We start from the raw sequence: 21,967 nt of genomic DNA, 5'->3' as shown, positions 1-21,967 counted from the left end.
GCTTGGAGGCCTGTGTTCTGCTACATGGAGTGGAGTCCTGTGCCTGGGGGAATTTTAAACTAAACAGTGCTTGAGCTGCACTACACACAGCTTCCTTAAGCAGTGCAGTAGCAGATACGGTTTTTCTAACTCTATTTCACATTAAGTGTACAGTTTTAAATTTGTTTTTATTAGATCTTATATAAGATGTAGTAAACATGTTTGTGGGCTGCTAAGGTGGCTCACCAAGTTAAAGGTACTTGAAACCAAACTTGATCTGAGTTAAGTTTCTAGGACTCATGTGGTAGAGTACCGACTACCATGAGTTATTTTTTAACCCTTACTGTGACATGTGACCACACACACACATATAAATGTCATAAAATTTTGAAAACATCTTTTTGATTCCCATTACTGTTTCTGAAAGCAAAGGGGAATAAGGAAGGGTATCCAGATAGCAAAACTTTGGTTCATTATATATTCTGATATAAGCCAAGATATAATATTTGAATGAAAATCTATTGTTTCCTATGGCCTGTGAAACAGCTTTTATAATTTTCTATCAATGATAAGAATATGATCATAAAAACAATATAGCTTTTTGCAACCTTATAAGTAACTTAAAAAAAATCATACAGTGTGAAAAATATTTAACATACATCTCAAATACCATAAGCATTAAAAAAAAAACCCCTCTAACCTGTTAGAAAATAAACCAAGCTTCAAGATTTCGTCTGTCACATTTTCCATGAAACTGAGGTACAGCAGCTCTTCTTCACTGCAGAGAACACAGAGCATCAGAACCGCTGCACAGCGAGAGCCCAGGCAGGGGCGCCCAGCTCTCCTGTGCAGGGATGCTACCCCAGCTCTCCTGTGCAGGGATGCTTCCCCAGCTCTCCTGTGCAGGGATGCTAACCCAGCTCTCCTGTGCAGGGATGCTTCCCCAGCTCTCCTGTGCAGGGATGCTACCCCAGCTCTCCTGTGCAGGGATGCTACCCCAGCTCTCCTGTGCAGGGATGCTACCCCAGCTCTCCTGTGCAGGGATGCTACCGTGAGGACAGGGAGTGTTCTGAAACAATTTTTTCTCATGTTCAAAAAGGAAAAGAGTAAAAGCACCCAACAGAGTAAAATTTCATCTTTCTGGATGGAGTGTTCACAACAGAAAAAGACTAAGATGCCATCCAGGGAGCAGGGTGGGTGTGATGCTTACTGAGTACCAGCACTGATTAAATGACTGATATTCCAAAGCTGGGTGGAGAGAGATGAGCTCCAGCCTTAAATTATTCTGTTTCCCTCAGTCTTAATTCTGCTTCCCACCACAGTACGAAGAGGTCAACATGATCTTACTCAGAGTAGATTTTACTGTCTGGAGAAAACTGTGTAGAGAGCTTACAGGGTGTCCTAGAAAAAGAGAAAGGGAAAATATTTTAACAACATAAAAGGTTGTCATATAGTCTGTGACTGGTATTCTTCATTGGTAATGAAATGCTTTGGAATCTGTCTGTGCATTTTCCTATTGTGATTTAATTCTGGGGGTACGTGCATACATGTGTGTGTGCACATGTCCAATGAGTTTCCAGGACAGGGAAGTAGAACTCAGCCTACTTGAGGCCTTTGGCTCCCTAAGGCATGAGGGCTAAGCTGGGCCCTGAGGGTCTCTACATTCCTTTCTGCTCCCAAACATGTCCTTATTCTTCCTGTGTGAAAACTCTTCTCCTTTTATCTTATACCCAGTCTCTTTTAGGGGAAATGCAGTTGAGAGCCAAAACTTGCTAGTCCAATATTTTGTTGGTGTGACTGTTAGTCACTAAACATGAGAAGGGGTGTTGACAGAGCATCTCCCACCAGCAGGGCCAACCAAACACTGGCATGTGGGAATGGTCCACATCACCATCTTTTGGTTTTTGAAAATCTTATTATTGTGTGACTGTGTGCGTGTGTGTGTGTGTGTGTGTGTGTGTGTGTGTGTGTGTGTGTGTCTGTGTGTCTGTGTGTGTGCGCATGCGCACACATGTGTATAGGCAAGTACCATGAGATCAGAGGATGAATTTCAGGAGTCAGTGCTCTCCTTTTATCGTGGCTTTTGGGGACCAAGCTCTGTTTATCAGGGTTGCAAGGCACACACTTTCAGTTGCCAGTCTCCAAATCACAGGTTTCACTCACCAAGTGGTAGGTCTGCCAGAGAACTGGCTCTGCAGACTATCCTTTCTGATATGAGGAGAGAGAACAGCTACTGGAAACTAGTGTCCCTTTCCCTTTATCAACACATTAGCAAAACCAGGGCTAACCTTTATTGAGCATTTTTATAAAATTTCCTTATAAGACTAACAGTGCCATCGAGTTGTATAATACTATGTTAGCACATGTAATTACAACAGCGCTTAAGGGGAGATGCTGTATATCCATTACATAGAAAGCAAATGGAAACAGGGCTCCACTCTGTAACCTAGGCTGACCTCAAACTTGCAGTGATCCTCTTGCCTCTGCCCCGCCATGTTTGGATCCAGGTGTGAGGCTGCCACCCACCTTTCTGAGGTCTGCTGCAGAATCCCATCTTTAATCTTGTCCCATGCTAAGTTTTGTCCTTGCAAAGGCAAAGGAGCTATTTTGTCTTCAGCACCATTTCTCAAGTAATTAGGTGCCTGGAAGTGGAACAAAGAATACATTTTTATTTTGTTTCCAAAGTATTTTGTAAAAGAAATAAAACAGCAAATCTTAATGAAAATGAAAACATGGAAGTACCTGATATATTATAACAAAACCATTTTAGAATAGTTTACCTAGTCAGCATTGCCCCATGCCTATTTAAAGATCAAATGACTCCGTTTTATGTTAATGAGCAACATTATAAGGACCATTAGGAAATCACAAGCACGTTACAAGTCACAGGCTGGAGCAGGAGTCTGTATATATGTAACCAGCTCCGAAGAGCCTGAAACACGAGGGCACAGCTCTAGATAGACTGGGCCACCTGCCAAGACAACCTAGTCTCACTGCAAGGGCTCCACAGCCATACTGTCTTTTACATAAGGTCTCACTATGTAGCTTTAACTGTCCTGGAACTTGCTGTGTAGATCAGGCTGTTCTTGACTGCCTCCCAAGTGCCAGGGTTACAAGTGAGCCCTACACCTGGCTATCCCTGAAAGTGCCCGTCTTGTCTGATCCCAGAAACTAGGCAGAGTTGGTCTGGTTAGTACCTGGATAGGAGACACTATCCCCCTACACATACACATGTGCACATCCACATCAAAAAAGAAACAAAAAAGAATTGAAATCCATGAGAATGATACAAATTTGTAGCTTTTATGTAAAATGAAAAAAATCCATGATTAAAAAGCACATCTGGGTCAAATACCCAATATGTCACATATGAAAGCAGCTGCAGTAGTAATGCATATGAACAATATTAACAAGCAAAATAAAAGCTCATCACCTGAGCAGAATCTTATGTGTCATAAACCTGGCAATATTTCATTTCCATTATTTATAAGTCATGTTTTTTTCTTTTCTTTCAAACAGGTCTTCTGCAGCTCAGGAGCCTTAAAAATCCCCTTGTGCCTGAGGCTGACTCTTAACTTCTGACCCCTCTGCCTCTCCTTTCCACGTCCTGCGAGTACAAGCATGCACTTGGAGAAATGGCTCAGTGGTTAGAAGGACCCAGCTCCAGTTCCCAGTGTCACATGCAGCTGTCCTTAACTCCAGTCAGGGGATCCAGCACCTTGTCCTGACCTATTTGGGCACCACACACATAAACAAAACAAGCAAATATACCAAACAACTGCTGGGCATGATGGCACATGCAGAAGTGGAGCTGGGCTAGCCTGGACACCCAGGGCTACACAGATATCCCTTGTCTCAAAACAAAAACCCAAACAACATCGAAAAATGAAAGAAAGGAACAAGCATGTGCCATTTATGTCAAGTTCGGATGCACAGCTTACCCACTCTGTTCATGCTAGGCAGGCACTCTACCACGGAAGTCATGCCAACCCTACAAAGCTGACACATAAAATATGCTTCACAGTTCTCAAAGTGTAAAGTGTAGTACTGTAGTTAGTACTCCAGCAGCACTCTCAGCTCCTACACTACTGAGAGGACACAGACTTTTCTCGAAGGACTATGGATATTTGGATCCCAATGTAATAAACTGGACTTCTGAACATCTTCACTTACACTATGACCATCATTGCAAGGATGACGATGCTGTGTGCACTGTGTGAGTGTAGGCACATGCATCTGCATACCACAGTGCACATGTAGAAGTCAGAGGACACTTGGGAATCAGTTTTCTCCTTCCACAGTGGGTCCAGGGAACTAGGTCATCAGGCTTCTATGCTAAGTGCTTTTGCCTGAGGAGCATTCTTGCTTGCCCTAGGTCAATGTACTTAGTTATCTACAGCCCTAATTATGTTCATAAACACTCAGGTAAAACCAGGCATCATTTATGAAGCCTTTCCCAGGTTAGGAACGTTGCCTACTTTGCCTTCTCCCAAGGACACTGCAGGTTAGGTAATTTCTTAGGAAGACATTTGGCTCTCAGAGGATATTTTCTCTATGACCCTCAAGTGGTCCCTCTGTCAAAAAACTATCAATGGCTGAGATGTAAGCCTATCACTTCCTACCCATTTTCAGAGGAGGAAAGAGAAGTTGAGTGTGATTAATTTGTTTTTGTATTCCTAAATCTGTGCTTGACATTTAAATATGTAAAGTATGTTTATGAATAATAAATTACAATTATAAATTAATTAAGTTAGAGCATAAATACACGATTGAAATTACTCATATTAAATAAGTTTACCTGAAAAATCATATTTAAGCTATGATGTGTTAAAATAAATCATTGTTAAACATTCAAAATACAAACAGTATAAAAAATTATAAAAGTAAAGGCAAACATTAAGAAGATATTATCTTATATGATGCATGATTTATAATAATATAGTCATCAACAATTCTATAAAATGTACATGCATTGAAAATTGAAACTTCTATGTAGCTTTGATAGCACCGTTAGGAACTTATGTACTTTTTTGTGTCTGTCAGGAGTGGTACTGAACCCAGCTTTGTACATCTTAAGCAATTTCTTTACCACTGAGCTATAGCCCCAGTTCTTGGTTATTTTGGAAAACAATCTTGCTATATAGCTCAGGCTAGACTCGGATTGGCTATATAGTCCATGATGGCCTCAAACCCATGGTCCTGCCTTTACAAAGCACTGGGATTATAGGCAAATGTCAATGTCTCAGAATCTGTATTTTTGAAAATGTTACTAATATATTTTATTCATCTACCCGTTCAGCTGGCCAACCAGCCAGCTGACCACTTGGGTGCTAAAAACAAATAACTTCCTAGATTTGGCAGGATCTATCTGGCTATTCTGACAACATGGTTACCACCCGCAAACTGTCACATGTTGACTGTTATATTTAACAGTATCAGTGTCTCTTAGAGGTCACTCCTGTTATCTGTGTGCATTCTACACAAGTCAAAGCACCTACAACTCCAAAGATTTGTTTAGTACCTGTTTTATGTTCACTTCTGAATCCTTTGAGCTCTTTTTCTCAACTGTCCCAAGCTCAGAGTTCAAGCTACATTTACAAAGAAATAATTGTTACTTCTTTATAAATACAGTGACAACAAACTTTATTGTCAAGAAAAAGTATAGTCTAAACGAATAAAATTTCAACTATTTACTTTTTAAAATGTGTAATTTCTAGGTATGTATCTGAAAATAGACATGATTTGGTTCACATATGCTTTCTTTTCCCTACTTGAAAAGTAGATTTCAGTTAAATGTACAGTGAATAAGAGAAATGAGACTATAACATTATAAAGATATGATAATTTCTGCATCTTTCTTTTCTTACCGATTAAACTTGTTCTTGGGTAATTTCAGGCAAGTATATAGTCTGTTCTGTTTACTGTCCCCGCCCCCCAGCTCCTCCCTACTGTGGCTGCTGACCACATTCATGAAAACTATGGACTGCACCCCCAGTTCGTTGTCACGCTTGCACAGCGGCCATGCTTATCTGTCTCACTTCAGTTTTTGTATCTGTGCTGGCAAATCTGGCAGTGGTTTCTTCATTCGTCCTCCAGTTGATCATCTCTATTACAGATCTAATTCCTTTTAAAAATAAATACTTCAGATGAATTTGCTATCATTGCACCTCTTGTCTGTCCTCAGAAAACCAATCTTACAATGTTTGACTTTTTGAACAACTGAAACCTAGAATGAAATAAATTTCAATCACTTTACAAACTTACTGTATATTGTTCATGACCCATCTACTACAGCAGGAAACCCTACCAAGGCAAATCACACTTAATTTCTAGATGTTCTCTCAATGGTCATGCCTGCAGCTGTTACCATATTAGCTGTGAACCTGTGCCATGAAGAGACACAAAGAACTGAAAAGGATTTTATGTTCCTCTCTAGGCTTCACTGTTTTACCACTGTTAACACGAATACAACTATAGTATCTGGTAATATATCAAGACTTCTCTGAAAATGTACCATTCAAGAATGTCCAAAAGTTCAATAACTATGTTCACAACAACAATTTATATAGCACTCATAGTTATAAGAACTTAACAAATCTAACAGCTTAAACAAGTTACTGTGCTGCTTCTAAAGACCCATTGGAAAGTCTACTAACTCATTATAATGAAAAGGCCCAGCTGGATCTTAAGGCTTGCATATAAAGTATACAAAAAAATAAAAATAAAAAGAAGAAAGAAAGAAAGAAAGAAAGAAAGAAAGAAAGAAAGAAAGAAAGAAAGAAAGAAAGAAAGAAATCCTGGGGCTGGAGAGATGGCTCAGTGGTTAAGAGTACTGACTGCTCTTCCAGAGGTCCTGAGTTCAAATCCCAGCAACCACATGGTGACTCACAACCATTGGTAATGAGATCACATGCCCTTTTTTGGTGTGTCTGAAGATAGCTACAGTGTACTTATATACAATAAATAAATCTTTAAAAAAAAAAGAAAAAAATTCTGCTTATTAATCATTTCCATTGCCTTCAGTCAGCTCTGGACATGTCATACAAACCTGCTTAATTCAGTTTGGGTTTCGGCTTCCATCCGATGATCTGAAAAGTCCTTTCTCCTTTTGGCGGGTGTGTAATAGCGGTACTGTGACAGGAAGGACTTTGCTTCCGTTTTTAAAGTTCGTGGAGTGAATGGTGATTGCTTGTTAGAAAAGAGCTCAGAGTGTTTTTCCAAAAGATCTCCACTAGGTGTCTTGGAAATGACTACTCGGAACTGGTGGGCACTCCTTGGCCTCCTGGCACAGCCATGTCCACAGCCTGAGTACCTGGGCAGAGAGGTGCTGGGATGCTTCTGGGTGCCATTCATGAGGATTTTATTCGATCCAGGCAGACTTAGATGCAGTCCCTCTGAAGAAGGGACAAGTGACTTTGAAAATGATGGATATCTTGTCATTTCTTCTATTAACACATCCTGGTCTTGTGGTTCCCCTGAGGGCTAAGAACATTTGATATGATAGCCATCAACTGCACTGTCACTGGGGAATCTCGGGACTAACTCATATGTATCTTGGCTCTAATCTAGCACTTTTTTTCTAGTAGTGATGGGGCTGGATCCCAGGGCCTTGAGCTGTCAGGCAAGTGTTCTACAACTGTCCTTATTTTCTAGAAGGGAGGACCAGAGCCACAGATACAAGATGATTTACTTTTTAATATTATATTATTATCTGTTTTAAAAGTTAATCTGAAAAACTATCAATTTTAGAATTTGTTTACAGCACAAGGAATCTCAAGTTGATCTTAATTCCTTTCTTGATAATGTACAGGTCAGCTAACTTACAAACTGATATATTTAAATAAGGAAACTATATGACTACTTCCTAAATAGGTCTAGACACATAATTTACTTTTCAACCTTTCCTTCCCAAAATAAAAGACAAAATGAGTTAAAATGAGTATTCTGTCTTAAATCATGAGGTCATATGTTACTACTTCAGCACATTAGCTTTAAAATGTGCTCCCAAACTAGGTTCATATTACTGTTGGTGTACAAAGAGCTTGTCTCTTTGCAAAGAAATTTCTGAATTCTGCAGAGCTATTAATTAATAACCATAAGAATTATTTATACCCAGAGGAATGATGTAAGCTAATTCCAGAGTAAGGAGAAATATATAGGGCATTAGGTTGACTTTAAAAGGAAATTGTATCAGTGGAAAGTTTTACTAAAATGAAATACCAAAGAGAATCTTTAAGGACAGAAATACAAAGGCTGGAGGCCACTGAGATGGCTAAGTATATGTGATTTGTTATATATACTGTTTCTGTGATTCGGATTTATGTAAAGTTCATGTCAAGAACACCTACCCAATTTATAACCACAGAACAACTGAGTAATGAATCTCTTTCATGGACAACAGCAGAAGAATGCTGGACCAAGATCTTACAACTGTCAAATACTCAAACAGTTGAACTTAATTCAGTTGAAGACCAGGCTAGGTACAAATTACATGAAAAATCTAATACTTGTTTCACAAAAAGTCCCAATTTATTTATGTTTTATAAAAGAATGAATAGATCTTGTTTTTTATTATTTGGACTGCGGTGACATGTTTCATTCTCTATTCACAAACATGGAACACATCCATATATTTGATCAGAATTGCAGCCCAGAAGCAGCTGCATCTGTGGGACTGCAGCAGCTATAAGGGAAGCACTTGGAAGGGTTCTGAAAGCTGACATCATGTGAGCCAGGGTGAGTGGAGAGCAGCTTGGGCAGTGAGGACGTGTTCTGAAATATGAGGAGGTCAAAGCTGGCAGTTTTCATTGAAACTCTCTTTTCAGTAGGAATATTCTATAACTATAGTAAATATCTATTAACCATATAATCTACCCACTTGTTAAAATATACTACCTAAATTAATAATTTAAGATAATCTAAGTGTGTCTAAAGCATTAATCATTAAAGTATATTAAAAATGTAGGCAAACCGGGTCCTTAGCAGTGGTGAACAGAACCCTTGTCCCCTGAGCCATCGTCTAGTTTATGGCTCTGCCTGGATTCCCAGAGGCCTGCTGACACCAGGGACAAACAGGTAAGACCCTGCTCCCTGGATTCTCTGCCTTCCAAATCCCTGTAAAGCGATAGCAGTAAACTGCCCCCTACCCCCTGTACTTCATTTTCCAGCCCATAGCTCTGCCTGCATTCCTGGAGGCCTTTGGGTACCAGGGTCAACCAGATGGCTAACAGACAGTGTAAGAACACAACATCAGCCAGGGCAATATAGCACCACTACAGCCCACCTATCCTACTATAGCCCTGGATATCCTAACACAGCTGAAGTACAAGAAAATGACCTTAAGTCCAATCTTATAAAAATGACAGATGCCTTTAAAGAGTAAATGAATAAATTCTTTAAAGAAATACAGGAAAATACAATCAAACAGGTGAAGGAAATGAATAAAACAGATCAAGACCTGAAAATGGAAATAGAAACAATAAAGAAGACATAAACTGAGGGAATCCTGGAGATAAAAAACAGGTAAGAGAATAGAAAATACAGACACAAACATCACCAGCAGAATATAAGAGATGGAAGAATCGTTGGCATAGACAATAGGACGGAAGAAACTGATACATTGATTAAACAGAATGTTAACTAAAGTTTCTGACATAAAACATCCTAGAAATCTGGGACACTGAAAAGACTAAACCTAAGAATAATAGGAATAGAATAAGAATCCCAGCTCAAAGGCCTAGAATGTATTTTCAACTAAATCACAGAAGATTTCCATACCCTCAGGACTCATTGGAGGTGACCTTAGACAAAATGCAAAAGGCAACTCGAAGAGTCCACCTCCAGTAGATAAACAGCACCTCAAGTGGAGGGACAGAGTTACTACCCACAGTCAAAATTCCTGACCCAGAACTGTTCCTGTCTAAAAGAACTGCAGGGACAAAAATGGAGAAGAGACTGAAGGAAAGGAGGTAAAATGACAGCCCAACTTGGGATCCATCTCATGGGGGACACCAAGGCCTGACACTACTATGCTGTGATGTGCTTACAGATGGGAGCCTGACATGACCTTTCCTCTGAGAGGCCCTACCACCCACTGATTCAGACAGATGTAGAAACTTACACCCAACTATTAGACTGAAGTCGGGGATCCCTATGGCTGAAGAAACTGAAAGAGACAGAGAGCTACTCCACTAGAAGACCAACAGTCTCAACTAACCCAGACCCCCAGGGAGCTCCCAGAGATGAGTCACCAACTAGCATACACAAGCTGGTCCGAGGCCTCTGGCACATATGTAACAGAGGTCTACCTGGTCTGGCCTCAGCAGAAGAAGATGCACTTAATCCTCCAGAGCCTTGAGGCCCTGGAGAAGGGGGAGGTTTGGTGGGGGTGACCCTCTCGGAGCCAAGGGGGAGGAGGAATGAGATGAAGAACTGTGGGGGGGGGTCATCAAAAGCCCCCCCCCCCAAAGAAAGCCTAGGGGCGGATGGGTTTTCATATGAATTCTTCCAGACTTTCAAAGAAAACCAAATACCAATATTCCTTAAATTATTTCACAAAATAGAAACAGAAGGAACACTGTCAAATTCCTTTTATGAGGCCAGTCATCCTGATACCTAAACCACATAAAGATGCAACAATGAAAGAGAATTTCAGAGCAGTGTCCCTTATGAACAGTTATGAAAAAAATAGTCAAGAAAATAGTCTCAAACCAAATTTAGGACATATCAAAAACATCATCCACCATGATCAAGTAGGCTTCATACCAGAGATGTGGAGATAGTTCAACATACAAAAATTCCTCAATGTAATCCATCATATAAACAACTGAAAAAAAAAAAAAAACAAACAAACAAACCCCAAACCCACAAGATCATTTCATTGTGTGCTGAAAAAGTCTTTGACAAAGTCCAACACCCTTTATGATAAAAAGTCTTAAAGTGATCAAGGATACACACCTAAACACAATAAAGGCAATATACAGCAAGCAGATAGCCAACATCAAATTAAATGGAGGGAAACTTAAAGCAATTCCACTAAGATCAGGGCCAAGACTAGGCTGTCAACTCCCTTTGTATCTATTTAATATAGTGCTTGAAGTTTTAGGAAGAGCAGTAAGACAACTAAAGGAGATCAAGAGAATATAAACTGGAAAGGAAGAAGTCAAAGTATCACTATTTGCAGATGATACGATAGTATATATAAGTGACCCCAAAAATTCCACCAGAGAACTTCAGCAGCTGATAAACACCTTTAGCAAAGTGGCTGGATACAAAGTTAACTTTAAAAAGAAAAATCAGTAGTCCTCCTATATATGAATGATAAATGGGTTGAAAAAAATTAGAGAAACACCCTTCACAAAGCCACAAATAATATAAAATATCTTGATGTAACTCTAACTAAGCAAGTAAAGACCTGTATGACAAGAGAAATTCAAATTATGAAGAAGGAAATTGAAGAAGATATAAGATGGGAAGATCTCCCATGCTCATGGATCAGTAAGATTAACAATAAAAATGGCCATCCTACCAAGAGCAATATACAGATTTAACACAATTCTCATCAAAATTTCAGCACTGTTCTTTACAGATCTTGAACGAACAAGACTGAACTTTCACCAAAAACAAAAACAAAACAAAAACAGGATAGATAATCCTGTACAATAAAAGAACTTCTGGAGGTATCACCATCCCTGATTTCAAGCTATACTATAGAATAACAGTAATAAAAACCTCATGGTAATGGCATAAAAACAGGTTGATCAATGGAATTGGAGAACCAGAAATAACCCCACACACCTATGGACACTTAATTTTTGACAAAGAAGCCCAAAGCATAGAATGGAAAAGAGAAAGCATCTTCATCAAATGGTGCTGGCCCAACTAGATGTCTGCATATAGAAGAATGAAAATATCTATTGCTCTGCACAAAACTCAAGTCCAAGTGGATCAAAGACCAACATAAAACTGGATACATGAAATCTGATAGAAAAAGTGCGGAATAGCTTCAGTACATTGGCATAGGAGGGACTTCCTGAACAGAACACCAACAGTTCAGGCACTAAGATCAACAATTCATAAGTGGAACCTCACGAAACTGATCAACTTCTGTAAGGAGATGGACACCGTCAAAAGGACATGTCAGTTTATAGAAGGGGAAAAGATTTTAATCAACTTCATATCTGACAGACACCAAAATATCCAAAATATATAAAGAACTCAAGAAATTAGACATCAACAAACCAAATAACCCAATTAAAAAAGGGTTTTATAAAGATTTATAAAGAATTCTCAACAGTAGTCTCTAATGGCCGAGAATCACTTAAAGAAAGAAATCTTCAACATCCTTAGTCATCAGGGAAATGAAAATCAAAACAACTCTGAGATTCCATCTTACACCTGTCAAAATGGCTAACACCAAAAACTTAAGCAACTGCTCATGCTGGTAAGGATGTGGAGCAAACGGAACATTCCTCTGTTGCTGGTGAGAGTGCAAACCTGTGCAACCATTCTGAAATCATTTTGGTGGTTTCTCAGAAAATTGGGAATAGATCTACCTCAGGACCCAGCAATACCACTCCTGGGCATATACCAAAAAGAAGTTCCTACTACAAGAACTCCACTATGTTCATAGCAGCTTTATTTGTAATAGCCAGAAGCTGAAAGCAACCCAGATGTCCTACAACTGAAGAATGGATAAAGAAAATGTGTGAAGAAATGTACACAATGCAGTATTACTCAGCCATTAAAAACAATGACATCAAGAAATCTGCTGGCAAGTGGATCAACCTAGAAAAGGTTATCCTGAAAGACACACATGGTATGTACTCACTGGTAAGTGGATATTAGTCTCCACTCATAGCAGTAGGGAATATGGAGCCTGAACGGTCCATCTCCTGTAACCAGGCAAGACATCAATAGAGGGATTAGGACACCAGCCCAGCCATAAAACCTTTGACCTACAATTTGTCCTTCCTACAGGTGTGCAGGGATAAATGATGAAGCAGAATATGAGGGATGGGCCAACCAATGACTGGCTCATTTTGAAAGCCATTCCACAAAAGAGCCTTCCCTTGACACCATTGACAACATTAGTGACATTCTGCTATACTTGCAGACAGGAGGCTAGCATAGCTGTCATCAGAGAGGCTTCACCCAGCAACTGATGAGAACTGATGCAGATCCACAGCTAAACATTAAGCAGAGATTGAGGAATCCTATGGAAGAGGGGAGGAAGGTTTAAAGGAGCTAGAGGGGTCAAGGACAGCACTAGAAATCCTACAGAATCAACTAACCTGGATCCATAGGGGTTCATAGAAACTGAAGTGCCAACCAGAGAGTATGTGCGGTACTGACCTAGGCCCTCTGCATGTATGTTACAGCTGTGTAGCTTAGTCTTCATGTGAGACTCCTAAAGTGGGAACAGGGGCTGTCTCTGACCCTATTGTCTGCTTTTGGATCTCTTTCCCCTAAATGGACTTCCTTGTCTAGCCTCAACAGAAGAAGGTGCCTAGCCCTATTGCAACTTGATATGCCCAGACAGGTTGACATCCATGGGAGGGCTCCCCTTTCCTGAGGAGAAGTGGAAGTTGGGGGAGGTGAGAGGGAGAGAATGGGAAGAGAGGAGGGAGGGGAAGCTGCGATCAGAATGTAAAATAAATAACTCAATTAAAAAATGTAGGCAAACTAAAGGTTACTATTATTTGTAAATGGAACCATAAAAGATTAAGTATAAAGGCATACATGAACTACCATGGAGGCATGCAAGTTATAGGATTATAAATACTAAAGGGAAAACAGACAGTAACTAATGTTTGTTTATTTTACTTTATCATAAATGAGTCATAAAGTACATTAAAATATATAATTTAAATTTTTAATAAACTATTCTTATCTCAAAATAATTTATATTCAAAATGTCAGGAGAATAAACCATTTTAATAATCATAAAATATAGGAGTTGGAGAGACGAGTCCAGATTAAGAACATTTTTATTCTTGCTAAGGACCTGTGTGTAGCTTCCCAGGATCCACAAAGTAGTTCATAACTACCTCTAACTTTAGTTCTAGGATCCAATGTCTCATTTTAGCCTCTAAGGGCACATGGCATGTGTGTGGTAATACAACATACATGCAGACACTCACATACACAATAAAATAAATGTTAAGAAAAACCGACTTGTGAGTCCCTCATGGATGGACAGATACCAAGTAGTATCACAGCACAGGGCATGGAACAGAATTATTCTAAAGAAATCAACCTTCCTGGTCTCAAAACTATTCAGCAGCCTAGGGAGGTCTCAACCCTACCTGTAGACTCCCAGATCTCTCTCCTGAAAGAGATGCTTCTATCCAATGCCTCCTGAATACGCTCAGTGTTCCCAAAGCACTGATTATGCCAAACAAGAAACACATGCCTCTTATCAACATTCCCCTGGTCGTCTTGTTCTTATCAGGAACCTGGGAATCTTTTTCACTTCTGTCTTTCTGTTCATATCATCAAACCAGATCCCAAGTCCTGGCAAGTCCTCTTTCTAATAACTGTAAACCTCTCTTGAATTCCTTGTGTTCTCTATAGTGTCCAGGAGCAGCTCTTTTTTTCTTTCCCAGGTTACTGCAGCTGTCCTGTAATTAGTCTGTTGGTCACTGAGGCTACTTTAGTATTTGTTCATGGGATGACATCACTGCCTTAACTAAAAACTGCTTTGTAGCTCCTCCATAATTCTCAAGATGAAACTAGTCCAGATTCTCCAGAATGGCTCCAATACCCAAGCCTTTCTCACTGCCTACGGATAACCACACCTTTATTTGTACTGAGAAGACCTAGAGTTAAAAGTATACTATCTGGTGCTCAGTAAGTAGAAGGGAACCTGTTCTGTCAAGTAGGCTTACCTGCTCTTTCTCTCTTTTCCTATCTTGTTCCTTTCTTCCTCTCCTTCCTATCTTCCTTTCCCCTTTTCTTCCTTATGCCATAGATGCCAGGGCTTGAACCAACACTTACTTGAGAGCACAGGCACCCTCCACGCTGTTCTGTAACTGGTGAGTTGCCCATCTTGAACCCTGGCACTCAGTAGAGAGACTGCAGACCTTAGGGACCTAGCTTCCCACACAAGTTTGCAGTGGAAATTTTACATCATTTAGAATTCTACAAAATTTTAAGCCAAGATTTATTACTAGCTTAGGTTTTCCCCACATATAAATTATACGATGATAACAGGTATAGGAGGAGGAAAACTATACATTAAAAAAAAATCAATTAATTGAAGTTAACTAGATAACAATTCTAACAAACTCAAAAAATTATGAGACTGTAAAATCAAAACATGATATTTGGCAATATTAATACATTAAAAATATTAGATATATTTACATTTCAAATGTAATCAAATGTATCCCCCTTTCCAGTTTCCCCTCCATAAACCCCTATCCCATACCCCCTTCCCCTGCTTCTATGCCCCCTACACACACACACACACACACACACACACCCTCCTACCTCCCCCTAACATTCCCCTACACTGGAGCATTGAGTCTTGGTAGGACAAAGGGATTCTCTTCCCACTGATGCCCAACATGGCCATTCTCTGCTACATATGCAGCTGGAGCCATGGCTCTGTCCATATGCACTCTTTGGATAGTGGTTTAATCTCTGGGAGCTCTGGCTGGTTGCTATTGTTGTTCTTATGGGGTTGCAAACCCCTTCAGCTCCTTCAGTTCTTTCTCTAACTCCTTCATAGGGACCTCATTCTCAGTTCAATGGTTGGCTGTGAGCATCCACCTAATGGAATACTTTTTGAGAAAGCCTCACTACAGTGTCCACTGTCGCCTTGAGCCTGCAGTGCCCCTGCCTAGTGTGCCATGATTAGCTGGAATTGCAGGCATGCATTATATACTATGCCTGGCCAAATGATGGCTTCACTTTAAAGAAATATGCGAAATGTGTATGGGTAAAATTATACAGAATCTTATAATCACATCAAATACTGTGATCTACAGGAAGTTGGAAAGAACGCTGGAATGAGTGATCACTGCCACACTGGGTGACAGAAACATGTTAGGTCACTACAGGACTAAAGTTTGCAAAAGTGAAGTCAGATGTTCAGAAAAATAAAAGCATGAGGTCAGGCACCCTCGGCAGAGAAGCCTGTTTTTGCAGGAGATGTTAACTAACACAGAGACTCACAACTGGACAGTGTACAGAGGGTAAGAGCACTCTGTCCTAAATGGGATGTATTTATCAAACACTTCCACTCAAGGTCTAGGTTTGTGTGGAAAAGGTGGTGGAAAGATGGTGAGATGCATAGGTGGTGGATGATTCCAAAGAAACAGGGTTTTCAGACACAACATGGCGGATACACAGAGAAACAGCACAAGACCTGCACAGGTTCAAACCAGACAAGATCCCAGCATGGCGGAAGAGAAAATGAACACAAGTTCTACCTTAACCAAGAGGTATGTGCACCTGACGCCCGCAGAGAAAGGGGAAATCTGTTCTCTGGACTGACCCTGAGTATCAGCTGCGCACCAAGCCTAGGAGTTGCTGGCCGGCACAAAACAGACTCTGCCTTCTGTACACCGACTTCTTTTGTTTTATTGTTTGCTTGCTTTGATTTTCATTTTGTTATTGTTCATTTTAATTTTTGAGAGAGAGAGAGAGAGAGAGAGAGAGAGAGAGAGAGAGAGAGAGAACTTGAAATTGGGTGGGTAAAGATGAGGTAGGGGAAGGTGAAAGAATATGGTCAAAATATATTGTATGAAAAAATTTTTTAAAAAATTAAATAATTTCTAACTTCTATAAGCTAGAATACTGAAAAAGAACTATAACAAGGTAGAAAGAAAAATGAATACCAGTCACAACAGTGTCCAGATGCCAAAATCTTAAACAAAAGTTTAGTCACTGAATTCAGCAACACAGAAATCTTAGTCCTCTTAATCACAGCACTGGAGAGGCAGAGGTGGATTTCTGTAAGTTTAAGGCTAGCCTGGTCTACACAGAAAGGAATGTATAGAGATCATGTATCAAAACAAAATGAAATGAAAACAAATACAAAGAACAAAACAAAATCCAGAAGAAAGGACACTTTAATGCATCACTGCTGGGACCTGTTTATATTAAGGTCATTCACTGCATTAACAGATGAAATGAAAATCACAGCATCTTTGCCAAGAAAGGCAAAAAGAGTACTGGATAAAATTACTCACTGAGATCAAGATACATTGTATTAAAAATGTTTTTAATTAAAAAAAAATCTATCCATCAGAGAGACTCTGAAAACTGCAATCACTTCTCATCCAACTACGAGCAGAAGAATACTTCTTCAAACAAATGTTAAAGGGAATTCCAAACAAGAAAACCACAGTCCAGGTAGCCAACTACAGCCTGCAGGCCGCATTGTCATTTCTGGCTAGCAAATGGAGGGCAGCTAGGAATTTATTCCCGAGTTGTCCACAGTGGCTGCTTTCCACTGGCAGGCAGGCAGTTGTGACAAGATAGTTGGCCTGAAACCACACAAAAGAACCCCTTGGCCCTTGATGCTCAAAGTTTGCTGACCCAAACCTACCTAAACCTGCAGCCTAAGGCAATCGGCAGCAATGATTACAAACACCTGCTTTTAAGGAGCAAAAGAACCTTACCTTCTGTAGCGAGTTTACAAAGAACTTGGAATTCACCTTAGAATTGGTCTGCATTGCAGATTTACTTAATTTAAACTCCTTTTCACACCGTGCCAACTCCTTCCTCAGTTTCTCCCTTCGCTGTTGGTCAGCATCTAAGGAAGGAAACAAAATTTTTAAAACAGCAACAAAACATATGAATACTAACTTTTTGGCTTGTTAGACTAATAAAGTCCAGGATTTCCTCCTTTGCCTAGGGTGTTCTGGAAGTTGTGATGGTCTTCATCGAGGTCTCTCCAGTGCTACAGTCAAGGCCAGTACCCTGTGCACAGCTGGCACATCTTTCCTACTACACATATTTATACTCCCAGAGAGGAGCAAATACTTTCCTGTAAAAAGAAATTCTAAGTAATATGTAACTTATAGAAATTCCAAACAGAGAGTAGAGGCAGAAAAATCACTTGGGCCAAGAGTTCAAGGTCAGCTTGACAGCCACAACTCATCTCAAGTGAGCAGGCAAAACAACAAAGCCATACCAACATATTAAAAACATTTGCATTCAGGCAACTGACTTCTGTGCCTTGGACATTTCGTTCATTAGAAATGCTAGTAGAGTAAACCAAATAACCAATTTAAAAATGGGGTACAAAGTAAAGAGAATTCTCAACAGAGGAATCCCTAATGGCTGAGAAGCACTTAAAGAAATGTTCAACACCTTTAGTCATCAGGGAAATGCAAATCAAAACAACCCTGAGATTCTATCTTATACCGATTAGAATGGCTAAGATCAAGAACTCAAGCAACAGCTCACGTTGGTGAGGATGTGGGACAAATATTCCTCCACTGCTGGTGGGAATGCTAACCTGTACAACCACTCTGGAAATCAATTTGGTGGTTTCTCAGAAAACTGGGAATAGTTCTGCTTCAGGACCCAGCTATACATATACCCAAAAGATGTTCCACCACAACACAAGGACGAGAAACTAGAAACATTCCAGATGTCCCTCATGAATAAAACACAAACCAACAAACAACAAAAACTATCTTTCATTTATCCAATGGAATACTACTCAGCTATTAAAAACAAGGACATCATGAAATCTGCAGGTAAATGGATGAAACTAGAAAATATCATTCGGAGTGAGGCAATCCAGAGCCAAAAGGACATGAATAGTATGTACTCACTTATAAATGGATATTAGACATAAAGTTCAGGATTACCACTCTACAATCCAGACCCAAGGAAGCGAAATAACAAGGGCCCAAGGGAGGATGTTTGAATCTCACTCAGAAGGGGAAATAAAATGGTCATCAAAGGTGGATAAATGGAGGGATCTGGGTGGGAGAAGGAACTGGAAAGGGAAGGAGAGGGGGACAGGTATAGGGAAAGCAGGGGAAAGAGGGCAGAGAGAGTGAATGGAAAATGGCAGAAATGGGGTGGGGTGGGTAAGAGGTAGAAAGTCCTCTAGGACTTTCTAGAGACAGGGATCAGAGAAGTTCCAGGGGTCCATGAGGGTGACTTTAGTTAGCTGAGACTGCTAGCAGCAGGGGGTTGTAGCTTGAAGCTGCCACCTCCTGGTCTCCTGATGCAGGGATAAAAACACCAACCTGCCCACAAAACTTTCAACCCAAAATTTGTTCTGCCTACAAGGGGATGGAGCAGAGACTGAGGAAATGGCCAACTAATGACACTGGCCCAACTTGAGACCCATCTCAAGGGCAAAAACCAAGCTCTGATGCTATTAATGATACTCTATTATGGTTGCAGACAGAATCCTTGTCATCTGAGAGGCTCCACTCAGTAGCTGATATGCAGAGACCCACAGCCAAACATCAAAGCTTGGAAGTTGTGTGGAAGAGTTGGGAGAAGGATTGAGGAACCTGGAGGGGACAGAAACTCCACAAGACCCAACAGAGTCAACTAACGTGGACCCTGTGGGTTACCAGAGACTAAACCACCAAACAAAGAGCTAGGGCTGGACCTAGCTCCCTCTCCCACATATGTAGCAGATGTACAGCTTAGTTGTTGTGTGGGTCCCAACAACTGGAGCGGAAGCTTATCCTGACTCCATTGCCTGCCTGTAGATCCTGTTCCCTAACTGGGCTGCCTTGTCTGACCCCAGTGAGAGAAGATGAGTCTAGTCTGCAGTGTAGGGTGGGTTGGTACCCAGGGAGGACCTCCTTAGAGAAGGGGATCAAGGATGGCTGTGGGAATGAGGAACTGGGAGGAAAGGGGAGGACTGTGATTGGATGTAAGATTCATATACATTTTTATTTTATGTGCAGACACAAATGATTTTTTACATATGTCTAGAAAAGACAACTTGAAAGAAGAAAATAATTTCCCAAGGTTAGGGGTGGAAATTGTGTGGCTCCAAATTGGGAGAAGGGATTTATGTGGCAATGAAAATGTTTTAATAAAAATAAAATAGTTTTAGACTGGGGAATAGCTCTGTGGATGAAGTGCTTGCTAAGCAAGCATAGGGACCCACAGAACCCATGCAAGGCCAGCAGCATTCCTCTGGTGAGACTGGAGGCACAGTCAGGCAACAGGCTAGAGGCTTGCTGGCCAGCTAGCATAGCACATCCAGTGGTGAGCAATAGACTGTCTCCAACAAGGTGGATGTTGAGGGTTGACCATGACTTCTACACGCACAACATTGTACTCACATGCCTGCATATACACATATGCACAAAGATTAAAAAATAAAAAATGCAAATAAGAAAAACTAAAAAAATTAAGAGAACATGTTCAATCAAAAATGTGAAAGCTGGGTCTGGAGAAATGGTTCAGCATTTAAGAGTACTGTCTGTTCTTTCATAGCACCCAAAATGGCAGCTCACAACTGTCTACTAACTCTAGTCCTGGGGATCCAGTGCCCTCTTCTGGCCTCTCTGGGCACTGCACATATTGTATACAGACATATATGCAGGCAAAACACCCATACACAAAAATAAAAAGTTTAAAAAATCGGTAAAGCTTCTCTCATGTGTTATATAGGACACTATTTAAACAACGGGGTATATTCCAATGTGCATAATGCAGAAATTGAAATGATCAAAGCAGTACTAGCCATATCAGGAAGGTATAGAGCATGAGAACTCAGATGGAAACACAGAGAACACACAAGTCCAGGGATTTATTGTTTTATGTCATAAGCTTATTCCTGAGTTATCCAAATCAATTATGAGCATAAACCCAATATAAGGAGCAATGATGGCTATTAGCCAGCCATTTGGAGAGTACAGTCTTTCCAAATGTAGCCTTTATGCTTTACATGGCAAAACCAACAAACTCATGCCTTAAATGATTTAGAGCGATATAATGTATATCATGAATAAGCGAGAATTAAGTTGAAATTTAATAAGAAAATATGAAAGCTAGACTTTAAATACCACCCAATTCTGTTATCTCTCAACATTTTATCTCTATCCTGAACTCCAGACTCATTCTGTGTTCAAGACAGAACTGAATTTATTATTTCAGTTACATTTACTTAATTTATTGGGAGCACACATGCCATGATACGCACACAGAGGTTAGAGGAGCCACTTCTCTTCACCATGCAGTCCTAATCAATCTCATGTTGTCAGACTTGGTAGCAAGTGCGTTTCCCTGCCAAGCGATTTTTCTGTCCCCAAACAGCTAATAGGTACTCATTTTGACATTAAGATGATGAAGATTGAAGTCCTAGTTCATTTTCTCCCCCAAATGTTTTCCTACCATACTCTGTAGTCTAGCAAATCACAGTTCTCATGGCACCTTATGTGCTCGAGTACCTACAATAAAGTGGTCCTAGGCCCCACAAATTAGCAAAATCAAGTCCCATGTGTATTGTCTCCTATATATCTTTGCTTTAAAATAGTTTTTATTGTGTTTTCAGTTCTATGCTTGGGTTTGGGCACAGTGTTTTGCAGATGTAGGTGCTGGAAACTGAACTCAGATTCTGTAGAAGAGCAGCAGCAAGTACTCTGAGCAATGGAGCCATCTTCCTACCTGTCTTCCTATAGACTTTACACTATCCCTAGACTACTTGTAATACATAATACAAAGCAAAGTGTATGCAAATGATTTTTAAGGAATGACCAGACCAAGAACTAGATACTATATGCCACTAACAAAGTTTATTTTTCTGAACCTTTTTTCAAAATATGCATTTGGTTGAATCTATATTATTGAACCTCTAGTAATAGAGAGCCAATTGTATTTTTAAATTTACCATCTGCATTTGACTAGTTTTTCCAGTTATATTTTTAAATTTACCATCTGTATTTTACTAGTTTTTCAGCCTGTCAAGATTTATCAGTTACCAGAGTCTTCTACTTTTGGTTAATATATTCACTGCTATCCTGACAAGGTAGTTATTCTAAGATAAATG

The 21,967-nt window shown here is 40.0% G+C and overlaps 1 protein-coding gene across 4 annotated transcripts in view; it reads right to left on the bottom strand.

Annotated features, from left to right (window-relative positions):
* SPATA7 (spermatogenesis associated 7) overlaps positions 1-21,967 on the bottom strand; it is a 36,843-nt gene that overhangs the window by 2,761 nt on the left and 12,115 nt on the right. For all 4 annotated transcript variants that reach the window (XM_080917559.1, XM_080917561.1, XM_080917562.1 and 1 more), the window contains 6 exons: positions 17,610-17,743; positions 7,028-7,461; positions 5,501-5,567; positions 2,506-2,621; positions 1,327-1,380; positions 680-757 (listed from right to left, as the gene is read on the bottom strand). In XM_080917559.1, the coding sequence (XP_080773685.1) occupies positions 680-757; positions 1,327-1,380; positions 2,506-2,621; positions 5,501-5,567; positions 7,028-7,461; positions 17,610-17,743 (883 nt within the window). The remainder of the gene's footprint in view (positions 1-679; positions 758-1,326; positions 1,381-2,505; positions 2,622-5,500; positions 5,568-7,027; positions 7,462-17,609; positions 17,744-21,967) is intronic.

The sequence above is a fragment of the Micromys minutus genome (genome assembly GCF_963924665.1).
Source record: "Micromys minutus genome assembly, chromosome: 1".
In the NCBI taxonomy this organism is placed as follows: domain Eukaryota; kingdom Metazoa; phylum Chordata; class Mammalia; order Rodentia; family Muridae; genus Micromys; species Micromys minutus.
This window is presented reverse-complemented; position numbering and strand designations above follow the sequence as displayed.